This window comes from Thamnophis sirtalis, unplaced genomic scaffold (assembly GCF_051295495.1).
Source record: "Thamnophis sirtalis isolate CommonGarterSnake01/CBP01778 unplaced genomic scaffold, rThaSir2_p1.2 scaffold_2, whole genome shotgun sequence".
In the NCBI taxonomy this organism is placed as follows: Eukaryota; Metazoa; Chordata; class Lepidosauria; order Squamata; family Natricidae; genus Thamnophis; species Thamnophis sirtalis.
This window is the reverse complement of record NW_028261382.1, coordinates 109,108,493-109,131,238: the sequence shown is the minus strand read 5'-3', so window position 1 is coordinate 109,131,238 and position 22,746 is coordinate 109,108,493. Positions and strand designations below refer to the sequence as shown.

Sequence of the window (22,746 nt, the reverse complement as noted above, 5' to 3'; positions counted from 1 at the left end):
GCATGAAAATTAACTACTTTGCTTTGAGTCTCTCCAAAAGCTTGAGGTCCAATTATATTTAGTAGAAGGGGCAAACCTTTTCCGACTAAAATGAATGTGATTTTGTCATGTTTAATTTTGTTTGGATGAAACTTAACCGCAATCATAATTTCTTCCTCCCCATAGGCAAGTTCCAGAAATGTGTTGTCTGTCTCTATGGGGGAAAGAACTTATGAATGATTGCATAAATAAATTTTACTTATAAATACTGGTGGTCCTCGACTTACAAGCACAATTCAGCCCAAAATCTCTGTTGTTAAGTGAGACATCCGTTAAGTGAGGTTTGACCCATTTTACGACCTTTCTTACCATAGTTGTTAAGTGAATCAGTGTAAGTCGGTTGTTAAGTGAATCTGACTTCCCCATTGACTTTGCTTGTCAAAAGGTTGCAAAAGGGGGTCACGTGACCTTGAGATACAGCAGCGGTCATAAGTCTGAACCAATTGCCAAACATCTAAATTTTGATCATGTGACTATTGGGATGCTGAAAAGCTCATAACGGAAAAAAAAGTCATAGGTCACTTTTTTTCAGTGGCATTGCAACTTTGAACAGTCACTAAATGAACTGTTGTAAGTCAAGGACTACCTGTACAAGAACATATCAAAAATTTTAGTAGGCATTAAATGTTGCGACAGCTCACAGCTACACTACGAAAGACCAAATACTAAAAAATACCATAGCCAGCAGTCCCAAGAATTGATTTTGCTGGTAGTGGTTTAGTCATTGCAAAAGATGCCAGCTGCTTAAAAGCTGAAGGTAACCATCAGGTTACAGCTAAATAACTTAATTTGTTAAATATAGCTAAAGCAGATTGGAGGCAATTCATCAAAATAGACACTGAATGCAACAGAGCAGTGAAAAGCAACGATTAAGCCATCTAATATCCATAATATAGATTTAAGTAATATAACAGTAATAACCTTATTGACAGCTAACAGCCTAGACTATCTACAGTCTGTCAGTAAAATGATTGATTCACACGCACACACACACACACACACACACACACACACACAGCACACACGGGCGCGCGCGAGAGAGAGAGCTTATAGAAGCCCTGTATTCAGCATACATTGTTTTTTAAAAATGTTTTGGATCTGGATGTGTATCATTCTGTCCTTGATTTGTTATGCTGGTACAAAAAAGGGTATGCATTGTTTTTACAGCATCCTTCAGTTTCACTCAAGAGTTAAAAAGAGAAGACATTATATAAGCCAACTAGATTAGATGTCTTCCTACAACTCCTGGCCCTTTGTGTCAACCCAGCTTCAGATAATCTTATTTTCCCGTGATTTATTTTCACAATTTTTTTTTTTAGCGATTGCTCCTGTGCTGTTGCTCTCAAAAAACCTTCCTAGCCAGCTTTTCTTTCCCGCCACTTTTTTTTTTTTTTTTGGTTAAAGACGTGATTTATAGATAGACCAGAACTATTCCAAACAACGGCTTGATGATGATGCCCTTAAAAAAGATGATACCAGGAGACACCTAGTTCAAGCAACAAAATTGCAAAGTCTCTCTCGAGGTGGATCGCAGCCAGTGAAGAACCTTAGATCCTTCAAAAAAATAGCCACGGGAGACGAAGATCACAGCACTTAGAGACAAGATTTCATTGCTTCCTGATTCTCTAGGAAAACATCCTCCGGTCATTCGTGGTAATGGGTTCTCCATCCTTCCCCCAAATGAACCCAGTCTCATTACTGGAGGGTAATGTATTTTCTCTGTTAATACAGAACCAGACAGGAACCAAGCCTTTAAGATAATACCTTCACAAGAAGTTGCCTGTCTAACAAGAGCTGCCTGGCTAGTAAGCCAGGCCTTTGCCACGCTAGGGGTATAACTTAACAACTGGAACACCTGCTCATCCGTTAATACTGAATTCTTTCTTTTGTATAGTTGCCAATCTTGCTCATGTCTCCCTTGAGAAGCATGGACTAAGTCTTCCTCTTGACTTAAGCAGTAACTTGGACATTTCAGCTCTCTTCCCTGGGGAGGCCGCCCTCTATAGCAAACAGCCCAGTCAGGAGAAGGAAGAGAACAAGATTATTAGATGCCATCTTTCCAAAACAGGGACCGATGGCAGAATAGCTCCAGTGGCCCCAGGTAAAATATCTTGTCAACCTCTTTTTTACAAGTGTATTAAACATGCGTGTGCATTTTCACGGGCTCTTCGATATCTATCGATGCTTCCGACGCATATCTAGAAAATGCAGTGTGTGCTTGCAAACGTCTGTCTATGTCCAGTTCGTTCCCCAGGAAACAGAAACAGTTTGATAGGATATTGGTGTAAAATCCTTGTATAGTGCTCTGTAAGAAAAGGATAGTTATTTTAATTGGCAATTATAATTGAGATTCGGGACATGGTGGGCTGAGTGGCTAAGGCGCTGAGCTTGTCGATCAGAAAGGTTGGCAAGTTTGGTGGTTTGAATCCCTAGCGCCGCTTAACGGAGTGAGCTTCCCATGACTTGTCCCATCTTCTGCCAACCTAGCAGTTTGAGAGCACGTAAAAAACGCAAGTAGAAAAATAGTAACCACCTTTGGTGGGAAGGTATCAGTGCTCCGTGCATCTTTGGCGTTTAGAGCCAAGGTGGCGCAGTGGTTAAATGCAGCACTGCAGGCTACTGCTAGATCAGCAGGTCAGCGGTTCAAATCTCACCGGCTCAGGGTTGACTCAGCCTTCCATCCTTCCGAGGTGGGTAAAATGAGGACCCAGATTGTTGGGGGCAATATGCTGACTCTCTGTAAACTGCTTAGAGAGGCCTGAAAGGCCTATGAAGCGGTATATAAGTCTACTGCTATTGCTATTGCTATTAGTCATGCCAGCCACATGACCACGGAGACATCTTCGGACAGTGCTGGCTCTTCGGCTTTGAAACGGAGATGAGGATCGTCTCTTAGAATCGGGAACGACTAGCACATATGTGCGAGGGGAACATGTACCTTTATAATTAAGATTGGACAACTCTGTTGTAACTAGCCTTCATTATGCTACTGTGTTCGGGTCTATGTGGAAGTAACAGTCTTTAGACTGTTTTCAACCTTTTTGATCTTTGATTTTATGTAGATTTTTCTAGAGTTAATAATGCACCTTTCAGGTCCAAGATGAATAAATGACCTAATCAGAAGATATAGATTAGAGTCACATTTAAAGGTTGGTTTGGGTTTAACATGCTTATGCTTTCACACAACTTTGTTTGTTTATAAACGATATTTTATGGTTTGGCATGTTTTAACTCAAATCATGAAAGTATGTCTTAATGTGTCAACTTCTTATGAGATAGCAAGGAATCATTGCCATTTTTTCCAGGAAAAAAATAATCATTGAACAGAAACTACATTTATTTTTGGAAATAATATGGCTAAAATTTAGATGCACCTGTTCCATCTTTGACTCTACAGGAACACTGAAAATTGAGAGGAAATCAAAATTGGAAGAAAGAGCCTCATCTTTACTTGGTATGAACATAAAATTAAGAGCTTTCATGGTAATCTTTTTTATCTTTTCTTTTAAAAATTTATCTGTATCACTTATAAATGACCTGTTTTAATGATTGGTGGCATGATTTGATAGTTTTGTTTCTTCAAGTTATTTTTGAGGCGTTGAATCATATTAAAGGGAAAAATATAATAACTGGGATTATTTTGTAATTCCAAAATTAGTTCAGTTGCTAAACAGATATGATTACTATTTAATAGACTTTAATAGCCACTGAAATTATGTTTTTCATATTGAACTCATTCACCCTAACAGTTTAAAAAAGTGCCTGTTTTGTGCAAACGTATATGATGCTAAGGGAAAAAATTAACAAACCACATTACAGGTTAGTGCTGTATATATATATATATATATACATTGGGCTACTTTCATACTTGACTATATTTTACTGCGCTATAAATCTTGGTTCCTAGTTTAAAATTTCACATTTCCCTTTTCTCAGTGTCTCTACTGTTTAAATCCACTTTTCTCCACTTGATCAATTAGGTTCCACTCCCCCGCTCCGGCAGGATATTGATACTAGATGACAGTTGTTTTAAGTGAGTTTAGGTACTTTCAAATTAAAACCATCCTTCATTTGCAACTCAGGTAAAAAGAAGGAGAAGGAGAGGAAAGAGAAGAAGGAAAAAGATCTGAAGTCAAAACAGAAGAAGAAAAAGAAGAAATCGAAACAGCATGGTATACCCAACATATAAACAAATGAGCAAAACGTATCCCTGCGGTTGCTCTCATAGGATGATGCATTAGATTTTAAAGCAGGTGCTCATAAAATCGCCCAAACATTGCTTTAAAACCGTGATGGCAAACCTATAGCATGTGTGGTGTAAGTGGCACACAGAGCCATCTCTCTGGGCACTTCAGCCGTTGCCCATTGCTCTTCTGGGTTCCAGCATGCCCGCCTGCCATCTGGTCTTCCCATGCGCATACATGTCAGAAGCTGGAAGATCAGGTGACTGGCGCACATGCTGGGAGTTCAGAACTGCTCTTCCAGTTTCCAGCACTCCCGCGCGTGTCCGCCGGTGCTCCCCAACACGCACGTGTGCTCCCATTTTAGCACTCGGTGCCAAAAAGGTTTGCCAACCACTGCTTTAAAATGTGCTTGTTGGCTCTTTTCAAGTGCAACCTGCTGACTAGTTTTACCTGTTTTCCAGTGAGCACCTTGTGCTTTTCACATTTTTTCTCTGAATAGCAATGGGTGCTCCATGTCATCCCTGCTAAGTCCTCCATGTAGCATATTTTTCGGAGTATAAGATGCACCGGAGTATAAGACGCACCAAGGTTTTGATGAGGTGCACTTTTTCAAAAAAAGAAGGTAGGTAGATAGAGGGATAGAGAGGGAGAGAAAGAGAGAGAAATGCATAGGTAGGTAGGGAGAGAGAGTAGTTAGGTAGATACAGTAGGTAGATAAAGGGATAGCGAGAGAGAAATAGAAGGTACGTAGGTAGGGAGAGAGAGTAGGTAGGTAGGTAGGTAGGTAGAGAGAAATACAGGAGGGAGGGAGGAGGAGAGGGTAGGTAGGTAGGTAGGTAGGTAGAAGGATATATAGAGAGAGAAATACAGTAGATAGGCAGGGAGAGAGGGTAGGTAGGTAGATGTTTCAGGTGTATTTATCCATGTGCTGGAGAAGGAAATCATTGACAATCTGCAGCACCTAAGACTTTGTTTCTCCCGGTACAACACTTGATCAATGTAATTCGCATCAATCAGTTAAAGAACTTTCCAAAAGGGGAAAAAAAAAGTTTTTGCACTCTGCAAACCTCCCAAAAACGGCCCGTTTTTTTTTCTTCAAAAAAAGGGGCATGAATAGCTTTGCGGGGGCTTGCAGAGTGCTCTGGGGGGCGGAACAGCCCGTTTTTCATGAAAATGGGCCTGTTTTTTGTCAAAAAATATGCATGCATAGCCTTATGGAAGCTTATAGAGTACTGCCGGGGGGGTGGGGGGTGAGTCCTGTTCTTTGCTCAATTCTGCCCTCTCCAGACCCCAGGAATTCTCCGAAAGCCTCCATAAGGGTATGCACGGCCATTTTGATGAAGGGGGCGGGACTCTGGGAGGCAAAAATGCTATATTTGATGTATACGATGCACCCAGATTTCCAGCCTCTTTTCTGAGGAAAAATGGTGCGTCGTATACTCCGAAAAAATATGGTATTTGATGTTTATCGGAAATGCTTGAGACATTTTTTTTTCTGGGCACTCATAAAAGCGAAAGAATGTATGATTTACTTGACTGGTTATGCAGTATGTAAAGGGCCTCTTGTGCTTCTCTCCTGAAACCCGGATATTTATTATATCCAACGTTCTCTTGACATCTTCTCTGTAAGAAGCTTATAACATGTAAACTTTGAACAGCAAAATGGCAGTTGGCATGTCCCAGCAGTCTGTGTTATTTGAAAATCATGAACAGGGAAGCGAGAATCGATTCAAACTTCCACCATTAGTTCTTTGAATATAATCCCAAGACAGGCTAAACTATGATTTGACAAGACCTAGCCACAGTTTAAAATGGAGCTTAAAAGACAGAACTCTTCAATTGTTACCCAATGTTTGTAGAACTTTGTGTATGACGGGGATTGAGATTTTCCTGATATTAACTTCCTTTTTACAGTTTCTGGACCCAGAGGCAGGCGATAGACATGTCTGCAAAATGAGACTTCTATATCACAAAGCCACTATGCCTTTTTAAAAAAAAATTTAAGAAGAACTTTCCTTGCGGTTGTCTATGGAGATTCTTCGTCATCCGGTCATGGTTGTCCCAAAGGTGCTTTGTTAAAAGGCAACTGGACTTCCTTTGCTTTTGTTTGAAGAGATTTCACTTCTCATCCAAGAAGTTTCTTCAGAACTGAGGAATGTTTCTCTTGCAGTTGTGCACAATCGGGAAATTAGAACAGCAAGAGAAGAAGAGACCCAGATTTCTCCATGAATGGTGGCCCTGATTGTGGACCACTACAGATGTTGTCACTATTTTTCAGTACAATTTTGAAGGCGGGAGGGAGGGAGGAAGGAAAGGAGTCACCCCTTGCCAAGATGGCCACCAGGAAGGAAAACTGGGAAGCTATGGCAGATGGGATCCAATCTGGGTCAGTCACCGGGACCAGAAGCTTTGTCTTCTGAGCTTTCGGACTTGTGCTGGAGCCCATTCTTAGGGAACTCCTCTCTAACCGAGAGAAGATGGGCTCCAGCACGAGTCCAAAAGCTCAGAAGACTAAACCTCTGGTCCCAGTGACCGACCCAGATTAGATCCTGCAACATTATCCTGGGACAAGTATATTCGCCTTCGTTCTATGGCTGGAAATTGCTTACTGTGCCAGTATAAGGCCAGGATTCGGGCCTAGTTTGGTTTAGCCTATCATAATCTGGGTTGCCAGTCAGTGGGAAGTTAGCCGACTTCCTGCCCTATATTTTGCTCGATAAATAACTTCCAAAGCCAAAACCGATGCAATATCTTGGGCGTTTGAACATTCAGGTGTAAAACATTGAAAGTTGTATATTTTGTTCCGTGTACCATCCCTCTACAGCTGCATCCCTGTGGTTTCCTTTGCAGATTACTCCGACTTCGAGGATAGTTCCCTTGACTACTTCGATAGGTGCTCCTCCCCCTTCACTCGGTCTTCTGGCAGCTCGCTGACGCTCCGCAGCACCACAACGGAAAAGAGCACCTCCTATCAGTACCCGAGGGCTATTCTGTCTGTCGATCTCAGCGGGGAAAGTAGGTCTGCTTTGCTCTGGGATACTCTTGAAATAGATGCTTTCCTGTTAATGTAATCATTCCACATTCCAAACCAAATGGTTTCCAAAGTCCATCGTGCTTCCTGCAGACTTCGGTCTCCCGAACGAATGTAGAGCTTTCTGAAAGGTTTTCCATGCCCCTAAGGACTGTGAATAGATTTTCCCTTCTTTAATACTCGTTTGAACAGAGAAATGTTTTATTTTATTTATGTGGTCGCTAAAATTCAACAGGACTTGATGGCACTTAATCAAAATACGCTTGTTAAGAAGTTTTGGTTTTAACCTGAGCCATCAAGTAGCCATTTTTCCATCTCTGGGCCAGTGGTGGGTTTCAAAAATTTTTCGAACCTACTATGTGGGTGTGGCCTCCTTTGTGGCTTGCCGGCCATGTGACCTGGTGGGAGTGGCTTGCCGGCCATGTGTTCTCTCTCTCTCTCTCTCCCTCCCTCCCTCTCTTTCTCTCTTTCCTTCCTTTTGTCTGTCCCTTTTTCCTTTATTCCTTTTTTCTTCTTTCATCTCTCTCTTTCTTTCTTTTTTCTTTCTTTCTTTCTTTTTTCTTTCTTTCTTTCTTTCTTTCTTTCTCTCTCTCTCTCTCTCTCTCTCTCTCTCTCTCTCTCTCTCTCTCTCTCTGTGAGTCTGTGTGTGTGTGTGTGTGTGTGTGTGTGTGAGTGGTGGGTTTCAAAACATTTTGGAACTTCTTCTGTAGATGTGGCCTGCTTTCTGGGTCCACTGGTGGAACCTCTTCTAACTGGTTTGGTAGATTTGATGAACCGGTTCTACCAAACTGGTGCGAACTGGTAGGAACCCACCTCTGCTCTGGGCACTAAGTTGCAGAAGCTCATCCGATAAATTCGGTGTCATACTGATCCCATGGTTTTTCAGCTCTTATCTGTAATGCAGGTAGTCCTCATTTAGAAACCACTAAATTAGGACAAATGGCTGTCTAATCTATTTTTGAAAGCCTCCAGTGATGGAGAACTCACAACTTCCAATAGTTAATTTTCTCACTGTTAGGAAATTTCTCCTTAGATCTAAATTGCTTCGCTCCTTGATTACCGTATTTTTCGGAGTATAAGACGCACCAAGGTTTTGAAGAGGCAAATAAAAAAAAAGTTTTTGCACTCTGCAAATCTCCCCAAAACGGCCAGTTTTTCATGAAAACGGGCCCGGTTTCCCCCCCACCAAAAGGGCACGAATAGCCCTTAGGAGGCTTGTAGAGTGTTCCTGGAGGGGGCGGGGGGGCAAAACAAAGAAAAAAAGTCCTGTTTTTTTATTTTAAAAAAAAAGAGCATTAGGAAGTTTATAGAGTGCTCCTGGGCACGTGGGGGAGGGTGGCAAAATTGAGCAAAAAACGCCCCATTTTTTGCTCATTTCTGCCCTCCCCAGCCCCCAGGAGCTCTCTGAAAGCCGCCTACAAGCTATGCACGGCCATTTTGGTGAAGGGGCAGGGTTTCAGGAGACAAAAAAAATGCTCTATTCAGTGTATAAGACGCATCCAGATTTTCGGTCCCTTTTTTGAGGGAAAAAGGTTTGTTTTATACTCAGAAAAATACTCTAGTTTCCATCATTGCTTCCTTTCCTGCCTGCTTTGGAGAACAGGTTGTCCCTTTCTTCTTCATGAGACCTTCTCAAATATTGGAAGACTGCTATCATGTCATCCCCATGTCCTAATATTTATCTAATATTTTTTTAAAGACCATATTTATTTTTTTAACACCTGTTCATCCAACCCCCCCCCCCTTCCCTCCAAATCGTCTTGCAGACCTTTCTGACATGGAGTTTTTGGATGACTCTTCCACCGAGAGCTTGCTGCTGAGCGGCGATGAATATAATCAGGATTTTGATTCGATCAATTTTGAAGAGTCCCAAGATGAAGAGGATGCCCTGAATGAAATAGTTAGGTGCATCTGCGAAATGGATGAGGAAAAAGGCTTCATGATTCAGGCAAGAACTCTGCTGTTTGCTGTTAAATTTTCGTTGCAGAAAATTTTCACCCAGTTAATTTATGACAGGGGTCTCCAACCTTGGGAACTTTAAGACTTGTGGACTTCAACTCCCAGAATTCCTCAGGCAGCAAAGCTGACTGAGGAATTCTGGGAGTTGAAGTCCACAAGTCTTAAAGTTCCCAAGATTGGAGACCCCTGATTTACAGTATTCTGCCCTTGTTTGTAGGATGAATTCTAGGCTGGATCGATCCAGCAGATTTCCAGTCTGCTCACAAATGTCATTGCTAAAACAGTCACGGTTCAGACTGTGGCTGCAAAAAAAGTATTATGAATGAACTTGTTTGCTTGTTACTGTGAGGTTAGGGAAGCCAAATCTTGTCATTCAGCCAGGCATAAATGCAGGCCACTGGCCAAGCACCCCGTATTGTATTCAGGGCACCACAAACGTTGTGTTCTGACCTAGGCTTCCCCAGCAGCACGAAGCCAAGTCCTCCTCCCGATAAACCCTTTTTATTTAATTTACACTGAATTCCTCTCCAGCGAAGTCTTTCTTCTCCCACAGTCTTTCAAGATAGTTCACAATTACCGACCTTTATCAGGCTTGGAGAGTGGCCAGGCCGATATCTTTCAGACGCCGCAATACTTGGCAGGAATGAATGCAGGAATGACCTAATTGTCTCCTGCAAACATCCCTCTCCTCTTTTATTCCCTAAGGGAAGGGGCCATTCACTGTCTACCTATGGCCTCACTCCCAAGTCGACCCTTGTTCCTTAGCTGTTCCCTTTGTCTGGCAACTCTCTGAACGTGCACACTGGGAATAGGCTCCAGCTGTTCTTCTGCTTCACTGCTCTCCAACTCTGAAGGCAGCTGAGAACTGCCAGGCGGCCTTGACCCCCCCCCCCCCCCGCCTCCGACACAGAGCACTCGTCATAGCCTTCCTCAGACTAAGGCCCATGTTCCTCTCCAACCTTCTCACTATCCAAATCTGCTGCCAGCTCTGCTGGCCTCTGGCGGGCTACAACATGTTGCGCAGCAGTTATAAGCTTGAATACAGATCATAAAGCACGTTTCCCAAGGTCATTGAACTATTGTTCAACAAATGGTCACCAGCTGTGGAGTATCTGCGCTAAAAGAACACTTGAGAGGAAGAACTACAATTTTGTATGTGCGTGATGGAGTTTAAATCTTAATTGGTGCTTGTATATGTCTTTCAATCCCCTGCATTCACTTCTCTGCTTGTGTTTATCATCCCGACAGTGTGAAGAGTGCTTGTGTTGGCAACACAGTGCGTGTATGGGGTTGTTGGAAGACAGCATTCCCGAGCAATATATCTGCTACATTTGCAGGGATCCACCTGGTAAGGACCTGTTTTGAAGTCCTTTTCAAACTGATGTACAAGCTTTGCATTTCATGTTAATATTAGGGATATTCAACTCCTCCAGAACGCAGCCGCGCGAGCGATTGTGGGTGCACCTCGGTACACCCACGTTACACCTATCCTCCGCGAGCTGCACTGGTTACCGATCAGTCTCTGGATACACTTCAAGGTGCTAGTCGTAACTTATAAAGCCCTTCATGGTATTGGATCTGGGTACTTGAGAGACCGCCTGCTGCCAATTACCTCCCACAGACCCATTAGATCTCAGAGGGTTGGCCTCCTCCGGGTGCCATCTACCAGCCAATGCCACTGGCTATTACCCGGGGGAGGGCCTTCTCTGTGGCAGCTCCGGCCCTTTGGAATGAACTCCCCGCAGGGATTCGGACCCTCACCTCTCTCCAGGCCTTCCGAAAAGCCGTCAAAACCTGGCTTTGCCGGCAGGCCTGGGGATGATGAGTTCCCTCCCCTCTCGACATGTATGGTTGTGCGACTGTTGTCTACTTTTATTATTTGTATTTTGTCTTTTTATGTTCCCCCTTTTTTCCCCCTTGAATTGTTCGCCGCCCTGAGTCCTCCCGGAGAAGGGCGGCATACAAATAATAAAATACAAATAAAGATCACTGTCCACAAATGAACCTAGAGTGTGCTTAGACAGTTAAGCCTACTTTTATTATCGTTTTCCCGGGTGCACTTGCAAAATAGTTTGGCGACTCATGTACAACCTTTCCCTCACCTACCAGTCTTACAAGCCTCTAATTACTGTATCCTGCCACCAGGTGCCAATAAGATAAGCGTTTGTATTCTTGGTGGTATTTATAATTCCCAGTGTAATTTGAAGATTGGGCTAAGCTTTAAAACGTAACTGTGCCACTGAAGCGGAATCAATGTGCAGTAGGAAAATCCCACTTCCTCTCTTAGCTCGACTTTGATTTCTCATGCCCTCTGGAGTCCTAGATGGAAATTATTTCACTTTTAAAAAATAGGGAGGCGCCATGATGAAGTCATCAGAATCAGTGGTGCCTACGGCCATACAATTTTGTTTAAAAAAAAAAAAGACAATCACTGAGCCATAATAAATACATTCTGGTTGCCAAGCCCCTGAACACTGATCACGTGATTGTGAAGATGCTGCAATGGTCGTACGTGTGAGAACCAGTCATAAGCCACTTTTTTCACTGCCGTTGTAACTTTGGATGGTCATTAAACGTGTGGTTGTAAGTTGAAGATTACCTGTATCTGTTTTTGAAAGAGAACATATTTCTCAAGCTTTTCAAACATCGGTACATGTTCTGTGTGGTGTGTGTGTTTTGCATTGTATATGTGCATATATTATTTACACTGCATCCTTTTGTCCAAAATTCGTGGTTATAATTTTTTGAATATGTTTTTTGGACTCTTTGTGCGACTCTGCTCTGCCCCCCCTGCCTGCCTTTGTATTGAGGGTTTCCTCTGGATTTTAAACATTGAACGAATGTATCATGAATGTGTGAATGTACTTACGGGTGTTTTAAATTCTGATAAACAAGAGAACTTACCATTGTTTTAACAGCTTTGGACAGTTTGTTAAATCAATGCTTACCTTCCACTCGCACATTTTTCCTACTAGAATTCGATCTCTTTTGACTCATAGGTCCAGCATAATTTTCTGGGAATTTTGGTAATGTAATCAAAACCTCACTTTCACTTTTTCTCCAGGTCAGAGATGGAGTGCCAAATATCTCTGTGACAAAGACTGGTTGAATAATGGCCACATGTGTGGCTTGTCATTTTTAAAAGAGAATTATTCTCATTTAAATGCCAAAAAGATTGTGTCAACGCATCGCCTTCTGGCCGACGTCTATGGTGTTACAGAAATATTACATGGACTACAGCTGAAGATTGGAATACTAAAGTGAGTGTCTCCTGTGTTTCTGTAATTTCTATGCACCGTATTTTTCAGAGTATATGATGCTCTGGAGTATAAGACACACATTAGGTTTTGGGGAGGAAAACAAGAAAAAAATTCTGCCTCGGCATCCATTGATATTCATCTGGCTAGCATCCTTGCAGCAAACAACAAAAAGCCTGGTCAGCTTCAGCATGTTATTGCAGCCTGATTCAGCCTGAGCAGCTGATTGGCAGTTGTATCGGCCTCCCAGAATACACCCAATCAGCTGTTCCAGCCTGTGGGAACCGCCACAGCCCATCACCGCCTCCGTGTGTTGTGTTTTCGGCCTCCGCACGCTCCATTTTAGACCCGTTCCAGGCTCCATGTGTCACATTTTTGCGTGGTTCCAGACAGTGGAGATCGGCGCCGGTGGTAATCGGCGCCGCCTGGAACTGGCCAAAAATGGAACATGTGGAGGCCAAAAATGCAACATACAGAGGTATAAACATGACACACGGAGGCAGCGATCAGTGGTGATGTGCTGTGGCGATCCCTGCTGCCTGGAACAGGTCTAAAATGGAGCGTGTGGAGGCTGAAAACACGACACGCGGAGGCTGAAAACAGCCAAAGGATGTGGGCCAGTGGGAGGCCGGGCTTTGGCAACATTAGCTGTATAAGATGCACAGACATTTCCATCCACTTTTTAGGGGGGAGGGTGCATCTTATACTCCAAAACTATGGTAATTCTGAAGATTATTTATACCCGTGATGGCATGCATGCCACAGGTGGCATGCGGACGCCATATCGGAGGGCATGCAAGGCATTGCCCGATATCAGCTCCATTGTGCATGCGCGTGCTGGCCAGCTGATTTTCAACCTTTCGGAGGGCGGGGGGAAGCCGTTTTTGCCCTCCCCAGGCTTCAGGAAAGCCTCCGGTGCCTGTGGATGGTGAAAAACAGGCCCAGTGGGCCTACTGGACATTCAGAAATGAACTTCCAGTTTGCCCGTTGGGCCACTTTTTGCCCTCCCCAAGCTCCGGAGGCTTTCCTATCAGTCAATTACTTCTATTAATGACTGAAACTATTCAATCTGAACAGTATATGGCCTCTTTAGATCAATGTTTTTCAATCTTAGTGCCTTTGAGATGTGCGGATTCAACTCCCAGGATTCTGCATCCAGTGCAGAGAATTAAAATTGCCATGGTTGAGAAACACTGCTTCAGATGTTTCAGCAGGGAAATCTCACTGTAATCTGCATTTCATTTTTAAAACTGAAATATTAGGTATATTTTGGGGGGGCGAGGCTTCTTTTCTATTCAGACAATGCTTATATCTGGGGTCTCCAAGCTTATGTGATGTTGATCCATTAAACCAGGGGTCTTCAAACATGGCTACTATAAGACTTGGTGGTCTTCAACTTGCATGGCTGGCTGGGGAATTCTGGAAGTTGAAGACCACGAGTCTTAAAGTAGCCATGTTTGGAGACCCCCGCATTAAACTGTTACCTGAGATAATTCTGATCTGGAAATAAACAAACCAGTCAGGAATTCTAGGGGTTGGAAGTCCACATATTTCAAAGCTGTCGCGGTTGAGAAACACTGATTTAATTTTTATGGATGGTATCAGTTCAAAAAAGCATTGGATCACTTGCTTACCTCCACAAGTCTTAAACTTGCCAAGGTTGGAGAACCCCTGGCTTGTACGACTTGGTGCTTTTATTAGTATTGCCTGCATTAATATATTTTTTAAATTTTATTTACCTCAGAAATAAGCACCACCCCGATCTTCACCTCTGGGCTTGCACAGGTGTGCGAAAGGATCACGAGCAAATCACCGTTGGAATAGAAAGAAGGGTTGTAACTGTGCCCGAAGCCGTTAATCCTTCGGGAAGGACGTGTCATAGTCAAAATCATAAAGAGCCTCCTCGCTTAGCTCCAAAGATAGAAGAAACATACATCAGAAGTGAACACAGTTACCAGAAACCGAGTTTTGGTCTGGATTGCAAACCGGTGGTTGATCCCACCAGCTCGGAGGATGATGATGCCAGCAGTTTTGAACTGAACCAGGAGTGTCTCTTAGAAGAGAGAAACTGTTTACAACATTCATCCACGGAAGATGGTTTGGGCCATCAGGTAAATCAACCTGTTCATCTGTGGCACCTTTTAGAATTACAAAGACCAAAAAAAAAAAAGAGAGAGAGTCTCAACCAGTGGTGGGATTCAATTTTTTTTACTACCGGTTCTGTGGGCGTGGCTTGGTAGGTGTGGCAGGGAAAGGATACTGCAAAATCCCCATTTCTTCCCAATCAACTGGGACTCAGGAGGCAGAGAATAGATGGGGGAGGCGGGCCTAGTCAGAGGCGGTACTTACCGGTTCTTCGAACTACTCAAAATTTCCCCTACGGGTTCTCCACAACCGGTGAGAACCTGCTGAATACCACCTCTGCTTCTAACCCAGGGAAGCCCAGAAGAAGCCCCATTCACATTGTGTGTGACATGGCATTATCATGCTAAACGAAGCACATTGTGGGATTTGCATCATTTATGTGATAATTCCATGACAAAATGACATTTATCTCCCTGTTCCCTGTGCCTTCGACCACTTAAATACCAATGAACACATTCATGCATCTGATAAACGGAACTTAAGTCTACTTAGATTTATAAAAGTTATATATATATATTTAAAGTCACAACCCCTGGTATGCCCAAATATGGGAGGAAGATCACACTTCCTAAATAGCTTGAAATAGATCTATACTAGTCTCCCTTTATTTATTTATCAGCACAAATATAACACACATACATACATACATACATACATACTTAGTGCTTTCTGAGTTTGGTTGTTTTCTTGCAGATGTTTCATAACCCAAATTCCATAATATCACCAGTACTAATTTCTTTTTTTAAGAAACATCATCAGTCCTATTTTCCCCCCAATTTTTTTGGTTCCTTGTTTTTGCACACTAGTTGCAGGAAATGTGCTGATAGACAAAATGACCTTGGAAAGAAGAACTGAAATTATGCTCCCTGATGTCTACCCAGGGTACAATAAAAATCAGAAATTTTCTTGCGCAAAGAAATGTGTTCAATGTAGATAGATGTGAGGAATCACTTTCTTAACTTTGGAAAGATTTATAAACAAGGTTAGAAATTTCTCGTCTTGGAAGGTTGGAGGAAGAGTTTTAACGGTGCTTCTGGTTTATCCTGGGGGGTGGGGTGGGGGAAGAACTATCCAAGAAGAAAGATTGTGTCACTCTGGGGCAAAAGGAATATAGTCCAAATAGGGCAATTTAGCCTGTAAAGTAGTCCTTGATTTACAACCATTCTTTTAAGTGGCCATTTGAAGTTACAACTTGGCACTGGAAAAAGTGATTTATGGTCATTTTTCCCCCACTCTTCTCATTGCAGCATACCCACAGTCATGTGATCAAAATTCAGAGGTTTGGCCCCGGCCAATATTTAGGGTGGGGTCCTGGGAATCCCCTTTTGCAACCATCCAACAAACAAGAGCCAATGGGGAAGCCAGATTGGCTTAACAACCGTGTTACTAACTTAACAAGTGCAGTGATTCACTTAACAATTGTAGCAAGAAAGGTCGTAGAATGGAGCATGTTTCACTTAGGGTTGCATGCAGTTTTTGCTGACAGAAGCACCATGGGCTGGTCCTTCACTGTTTCCAGGGTGGCCCCACAGACCAATTCTAAGCACCCCGCGAGCCAGATCCGGCTTCCAGGCCTTGAGTTTGACACCCCTCTTTTAGATGATTCATTTTGTGGCCCACGTACCTCTGTTGTTCCTCTTGCATCCATTCTGGTCTACAAGGTCCTCCTTGTATGTTCTTTTTGATCATATATGACAGGGGTGTCCAAAATTGGGAACTTTTAAGACTTGTGGACTTCAACTCCCAGAATTCCCCAGCCAGTCATGCTGGCTGGGGAATTCTGGGAGTTGAAATCCACAAGTCTTAAAGTTCCCAAGTTTGGACAGCCCTGATATAGGATATGCATTTGTAGTCATATCTGTGTGGCCCGTGTAAATAAAGTTATGACTACAAAAATGCACATTCTAAGTTTTTCTTCCCTCTCAATCCCTCCAGGCAACTGGCGGGAGCAGTTACGTTATGGAATTGGTACAAACAAGCCTTCTTTGATTCATGAATCAGGCCTTGGAATGGGGGAGTATCGGAAGGAGAAAAAGAGAGAGAGAGAGAGAGAGAGAGAGAAATATGAATCAAAGAACGATTGACTCTCTACATTAGATCGGGCATTACAGAATTTAGTGGAAAGCTTGAGGATTGCTATGCATTTGGGCCATCAATTTTTATGTAACTCAGAAGGTTGAGAGGGACCACTTCATGAGCCTTGACAATCACACTGCTCCCATTGTGTTGTTTCCACATGGTTGGAAATCTGAATTAGCAAAACCTTGGATGGATTTCTTATTTCTGTCACTGTTCACTGGTATGTGAAGAACCTTTACAGTCAGCAAGAAATTCTTGAGCTAATATTTCTGAATAACCGGAACTGTGCAAAAACCATCTTCTTCTCCCTTTCTATTGGCATATAGGCCGCAGCTTTAAAAAAAGGACCCCAAAAGCAGCTGCCAAAAAAGCCAACACAGTTCTAGGCTACATAAAGAGAGGGATAGAATCAAGATCACATGAAGTGTTAATACCACTTTATAAGGCCTTGGTAAGGCCACACTTGGAGTACTGCATTCAGTTTTGGTCGCCACGATGTAGAAAAGATGTGGAGACTCTAGAAAAAGTGTAGAGAAGAGCAACAAAGACGATTAGGGGACTGGAGACTAAAACATATGAAGAATGGTTGCAGGAACTGGGTATGTCTAGTTTAAGAGAAAGAAGGATTAGGGGAGACATGATAGCAGTGTTCCAATATTTCAGGGGCTGCCACAAAGAAGAGGGAGTCAAACTCTTCTCCAAGGCACCTGAAGGCAGGACAAGAAGCAATGGGTGGAAACTAATCAAGGAGAGAAGCAACTTAGAACTGAGGAGAAATGTCCTGACAGTTAGAACAATTAATCAGTGGAACAGAAGTTGCCTTCAGAAGTTGTGAATGTTCTAACACTAGAAGCCTTTAAGAAGATGTTGGATAGCCATTTGTCTGAATGTTATAGGGTTTCCTGCCTAGGCAGGGGGTTGGACTAGAAGACCTCCAAGGTCCCTTCCAACTCTGCTATTGTATTGTATTAAAAAATATCCATACATGTGGCGAACGTTAAATAAGCGAGTTGGTCTTCAATTAAGCATCTGCATGACTTCAGGAAATATCAAAATTGGCAGAGGATTCATTTTTCCTAGAATGTATTCAGAGTTTTGGTTGTCAACCCAATTTGCTGAGAAATCCCCGGGATCTTGAATCTTAGGATTTCTGTCAAGTACTATAAGTAGTTCTCCACTTATGACCACAATTGAGCCCAAACTTTCCGTTGCTAACCAAAGGGAGTTGTTAAGTGATTTTTATCCCATTGTATGATCTTTCTTCCCACAGTCATTAAGCAAACCACAGCAGTTGTGAAGTTAGTAGCAAGTTGTTAAATGAATTTGGATTCTCCATTGACTTTGCTTGTCAAAAGGTGGCAAAAATGTCCCAAGGGTGGGGTCCCCCCCCTCCAAAAAAAGACAACTGGATTTTCTTGTGCTTTTTTCCTTTGAAAATGTTTCACTTCTCATCCAAGGAGATTCTTTCATTCTTCAGTTCTGACTGAAGAAGCTTCTTGGTTGAGACTCATTTTGAAAGGGGAAAAAATAACACACTAAAAAAGCCCAGCTGCCTTTTGGAAAAAAACATTTGCGGGACAACCGTGACCTGGATGACTGGGAATCTTCATAATCACAAAAGGTGATGACGTGACCCCAGGACACTGAAACTGTCATAAATGCCAGCTGCTAAGCTGTCCCCAATTTTGATCACATGACCACGGGGATGCTGCAACAATCATAAGTGTGAAAAATGGTAATAATCTATTGCTATTGTTGTATGTACACTGAGAGCTTATGCAGAGGAGACAAATTCCTTGTGTTTCTAATTACACCAGGCCAATAAAGCTAAGCTATGCTATGCTATTCTATTCTATTTGAGATGAGACAAGACTAGACTAGATTATAGAAAGAGTGCAGAGAAGAGCAACAAAAATGATTAGGGGACTGGAGGCTAAAAAACACATAAAGAACAGTTGCAGGAATTGGGTATGTCTAGTTTGATGAAAAGAAGGACTTTTGGGGTGACATGATAGCAGTGTTCCGATATCTCAGGGGCTGCCCCAAAGAAGAGTCATGCTATTCTCCAAAGCACCCGAGGGCAGGACAAGAAGCAATGGGTGGAAACTAATCAAGAAGAGAAGCAACCTAGAACCAAGGAGAAATTTCCTGACCTTTAGAACAATTAATCAGTGGAACAACTTGACTCCAGAAGTTGTGAATGCTCCAACACTGGAAGTTTTTAAGAAGATGTTGGATAGCCATTTGTCTGAAGTGGTGTAGGGCAGTGTTTCTCAACCTTGGCAACTTGAAGATGTCCGGACTTCAACTCCCAGAATTCCCCAGCCAGCATTCGCTGGCTGGGGAATTCTGGGAGTTGAAGTCCAGACATCTTCAAGTTGCCAAGGTTGAGAAACACTGGTGTAGGGTTTCCTGTTAAAGCAGGGAGTTGGACTAGAAGACCTCCAAGGTCCCTTCCAATTCTGTTATTCTGTTCTATCTTATCCTATCCCATCCCTATCCCTATCCAATTCTATTGTGTCAGTTTTTGTAGGGCCATTCTCTAAATGAATGGTTGTAAGTTGAGGACTTCCTGTACTGTGCTTTATCATTTTTATTATCAATGCCATTAACTGATTCTCTTTGCAATGGAGGAATTGCCTTAGTTGACTCTCCGTTTCTGCCGAGTCATTCGGAAGCAGCAATTTTCTTTTTTGTCTCCCTGCAAAGGCCACTTTGAGGGTCACCGATGTTGTAGAATTGTTTTGATAACCTGGTTCTCTTTTGCGGTCACTGCACAGAAGCATTCAGCCGAAGGGAACACCGTGTTTGTATTCAACGAAAAAAGAGGCGCCGAGGAACATGTGGACGCCCGTCTTCAGTGGCAGCTAAACCTCCTTACCCACATAGAAAACACCCAGAACGAAGTCACTAGTAGAATGGACCTGATTGAGAAGGAAGTCGACGGTAACTGTTTTTAAGGCTCAGCTTAAATGCTGACATTCTCTCTTTCCCAAACTCTTTTACTTGGGTAGCAAAAAAGAGGTATAAAATGTGCTGGACAAAATACATTTGGGATTTTTAGCTCAAGAGCCAAAGACACGGGTGTTGGTACCGGGGGTTTGCCAAGTTCCCTATCCCACCTGACTTTTACATTTAAAAACGTCTAGCTATAAAATGTCTCATTCGATTTTGATCCCATCTTTATTGTTTTTCATAAATAACGTTGGCGAACATATCCAACACACATTCCTCTTCCTATTTTCCCCAAAACAACAGTCTTGTGAGGCGGTTTGGGCTCTGAGAGAGTGACTAGGAAGCCACCCAGCAGGCTTACATGGCTTAAGCGGGACTAGAACTCACTGTCTCCTGGTGATTGTCCCAAGGTTACTTAGTAGGCTTGGGGGTGCCTGTGGCCCGAGCACTCTGCCAGCAAAAATGGAGCTCGGGAGGCTGTGATGGCCTCCTGCGACCCTCTGGAGCTCCATTTTCGCTGGCCGAGGCACCGGGGGCCGGTCCTTTGCTGTTTCCAGGGCAGCCCCATGGGCCAGATCTAAGCACCCCACAGGCCGGATCTGGCCCACGGCTCTTGAGTTTGACACCCCTGTTCTAAGTCCCGGAGTCGATCAAGAGATCACCGTGCATAATAGGCTTTTCATATCTTTTTCTTTCTTTTCTTTCTCTTTTTTTGCCCCCATTACAGTTTTAGAAAGTTGGCTTGATTTCACCGGAGAATTGGAGCCCCCCGACCCCCTCGCCCGTCTGCCTCAGCTCAAGCGCCGCATTAAACAGCTCATCTCCGACATGAGTAAAGTTCAACAAATTGCCACCCTCTGCTCCGTATGACGAAAGGAAAGATGAAGGAATACACACAGGCATCCAGGCTCCGACGATGGGTTTCCTCTGATTGACAAGACTCACAAAAGGGTACCTTTTAAAACAAATACACAAAAAAACACACGAAGCCTGAACGCTGCTCCTTATTCTCTGCCAATTCTCTCATTAGGCTGAAAACAACATGCGGTATGATAGGGTATAAAGGGAGAAACCTCCCTCCTCAAGGAAAGATTCGTACAGGTTTGGTCTGAAAAGCAGGGGAATAAAAGAAGGTTTGTGTTTTTCTTCCCACTTATGAGGGTTTCGGGATCCTCAAACCCCAGGCATGTTTTTCCTACCTTTTCACACGCAAAATATCACGGGAGAAGCCCACAAACTGTTAAAAACGTCATCGCAAAAGTAAGCAGCCGGCCAAAGCAATCGGCAGTGGGAGAAGGAACAAATTTTACACAACTTGAGTCCAGACGGTAGGAGGAGGATATTGAGGCCCAGTTGGTCATTGAACAAATGCCTGTTTTTCATAGTACTGTAGAGATCCAGGAAAATGAGAAAAGAAAAATATAAAATTCTAGCTTTCCTTTTCAGGAGAAACTCTTGTTGTTGTTTTTTAAAAAATGGTAGCCTCTCTATGAATATTTTTTTAAGCCGAGCCTTCTTTGCATATTGAATCTTATGCTCCGTTTTTAGAAAACCAAACCTTGGGAAAGTCATGGTCAAAAAGTGCCAAAAAAAAGTTTTTAAAGAAACAACAACATTGAAACGGGAGTGTCAGTTGAAGGGGGCCTCTCCCCCCCCCCCCCCCCGGGAAGACTTCTCATATCGAGTCCTCCATATTGCCAGCATCAACCAGGATGGCATCAAATCCATATTTGGGCAAGCTACAATGAAAAAGTATTGAGGGATGTTGTGTCTACAATGGCTGGATCTGGGCTGCAATACCCACCTTCCTCAGCTGTCTTGAGAAATCAAAAGAACATCCAAAACACCAGTGATTGGCTGTGAAATGGGTCTACTTCCTACCTTTTTACTCTAACATGAAAGGAAATATGAAATACAAAAGTTGATGCTGTTTTATTCCAGGGAGATAAACTTATGCACGCCAAAAATCTTGGAATAGTTGAGCAATTTGCAAAACATGCCATGTTCTGTATAGTCTCTCAGCTATACAGAACCCCAAATATAAGTTAGGAGCTCCCCTTCTCGATGGGGTACAGTGCAAATACATCACCTGTTAAAGGATTCACTTATGATTTGGCAAATTGTTAACGAAACCAAAGTCCGCCTAGTTAGCTGGGTTTTTAAATAAAATTCTGGGCCAAGTCCAGTTACTTTTAGTTTTATCTGCATTATCGCTGCACCCAGTGCTATAGTATACCTCTTGAGGTATGCCCATATGTCTTTGTGTGCGTGCATATGTGTGTGTATACATATACACACATATATTGTGTATGGGCATGCTCATACACATGTTGCATTCTCGGGACATATTTATATTTATATTGACAAGTCCAGTTTTCTTACAATAAAAAGGACCTTAGTGACAAAAATATTTAAAATGTTACCTTTTAACGAGCTGTTTCTTAAAATGGGGGAGACGGAGAGAGGGAGAAAGAGAGAAGATTAAAGAAAAACAATCTATGTACAGAAATTTGTAAAAAATAATACTACTTTTTTAAAAAAAATACTAACTCTTCAAGAGAGGCTGCATTATTGAGGGTAGCAAGAGAATATCAAGCTTAAAGGCCTCCCAGATTGTTTCAACGCTGGCAATATGTATAAAAGTGTGAGAACTACATACATGAAGGACAATAAACTTGAACCTCCACGGGATAAGAGTACAAGCCACTGTACATTAAAATGTATTTAAATTTGCAAATACACTGTCTATATGTAAGGTACTGTATGTAAAGCTGTTTATTAAACTATTCTGCATACCACACACACTTTCTGTCTCATCAATTTGCTTTTCAGAGTATTGAATAAATCCTGAGCATTTCAAGGCGGGTGTTGGGCAGATGTGCTGCCACTGGCCACTGGGGGGGAGGGCTTTGAAGACCACCCTCTGGGGTTTTGTTGGAAAGCAAGAATAAAGGTAAAGGTTCCCCTCGCACATATGTGCTAGTCATTTCCAACTCTAGGGGGCAGTGCTCAAAGCTGAAGAGCCAGCACTGTCCAAAGACGTCTCCGTGATCATGTGGGCAGCATGACTAAATGCTGAAGGTGCGCAGAACGCTGT

The 22,746-nt window shown here is 42.8% G+C and overlaps 1 protein-coding gene across 4 annotated transcripts in view; it reads left to right on the top strand.

Annotated features, from left to right (window-relative positions):
• PHF20L1 (PHD finger protein 20 like 1) overlaps positions 1-22,449 on the top strand; it is a 63,652-nt gene extending 41,203 nt beyond the window's left edge. For 3 of the 4 annotated variants that reach the window (XM_087706667.1, XM_087706665.1, XM_087706669.1), the window contains 10 exons: positions 1,934-2,140; positions 3,437-3,493; positions 4,122-4,211; positions 7,074-7,238; positions 9,021-9,202; positions 10,462-10,561; positions 12,278-12,473; positions 14,215-14,581; positions 19,475-19,640; positions 20,377-22,449. In XM_087706667.1, the coding sequence (XP_087562793.1) occupies positions 1,934-2,140; positions 3,437-3,493; positions 4,122-4,211; positions 7,074-7,238; positions 9,021-9,202; positions 10,462-10,561; positions 12,278-12,473; positions 14,215-14,581; positions 19,475-19,640; positions 20,377-20,519 (1,673 nt within the window). In that variant the 3' untranslated portion in view covers positions 20,520-22,449. The remainder of the gene's footprint in view (positions 1-1,933; positions 2,141-3,436; positions 3,494-4,121; positions 4,212-7,073; positions 7,239-9,020; positions 9,203-10,461; positions 10,562-12,277; positions 12,474-14,214; positions 14,582-19,474; positions 19,641-20,376) is intronic. The other variant, XM_087706668.1, reaches the window with a different exon arrangement.
• Positions 22,450-22,746: the final 297 nt, after the last annotated feature.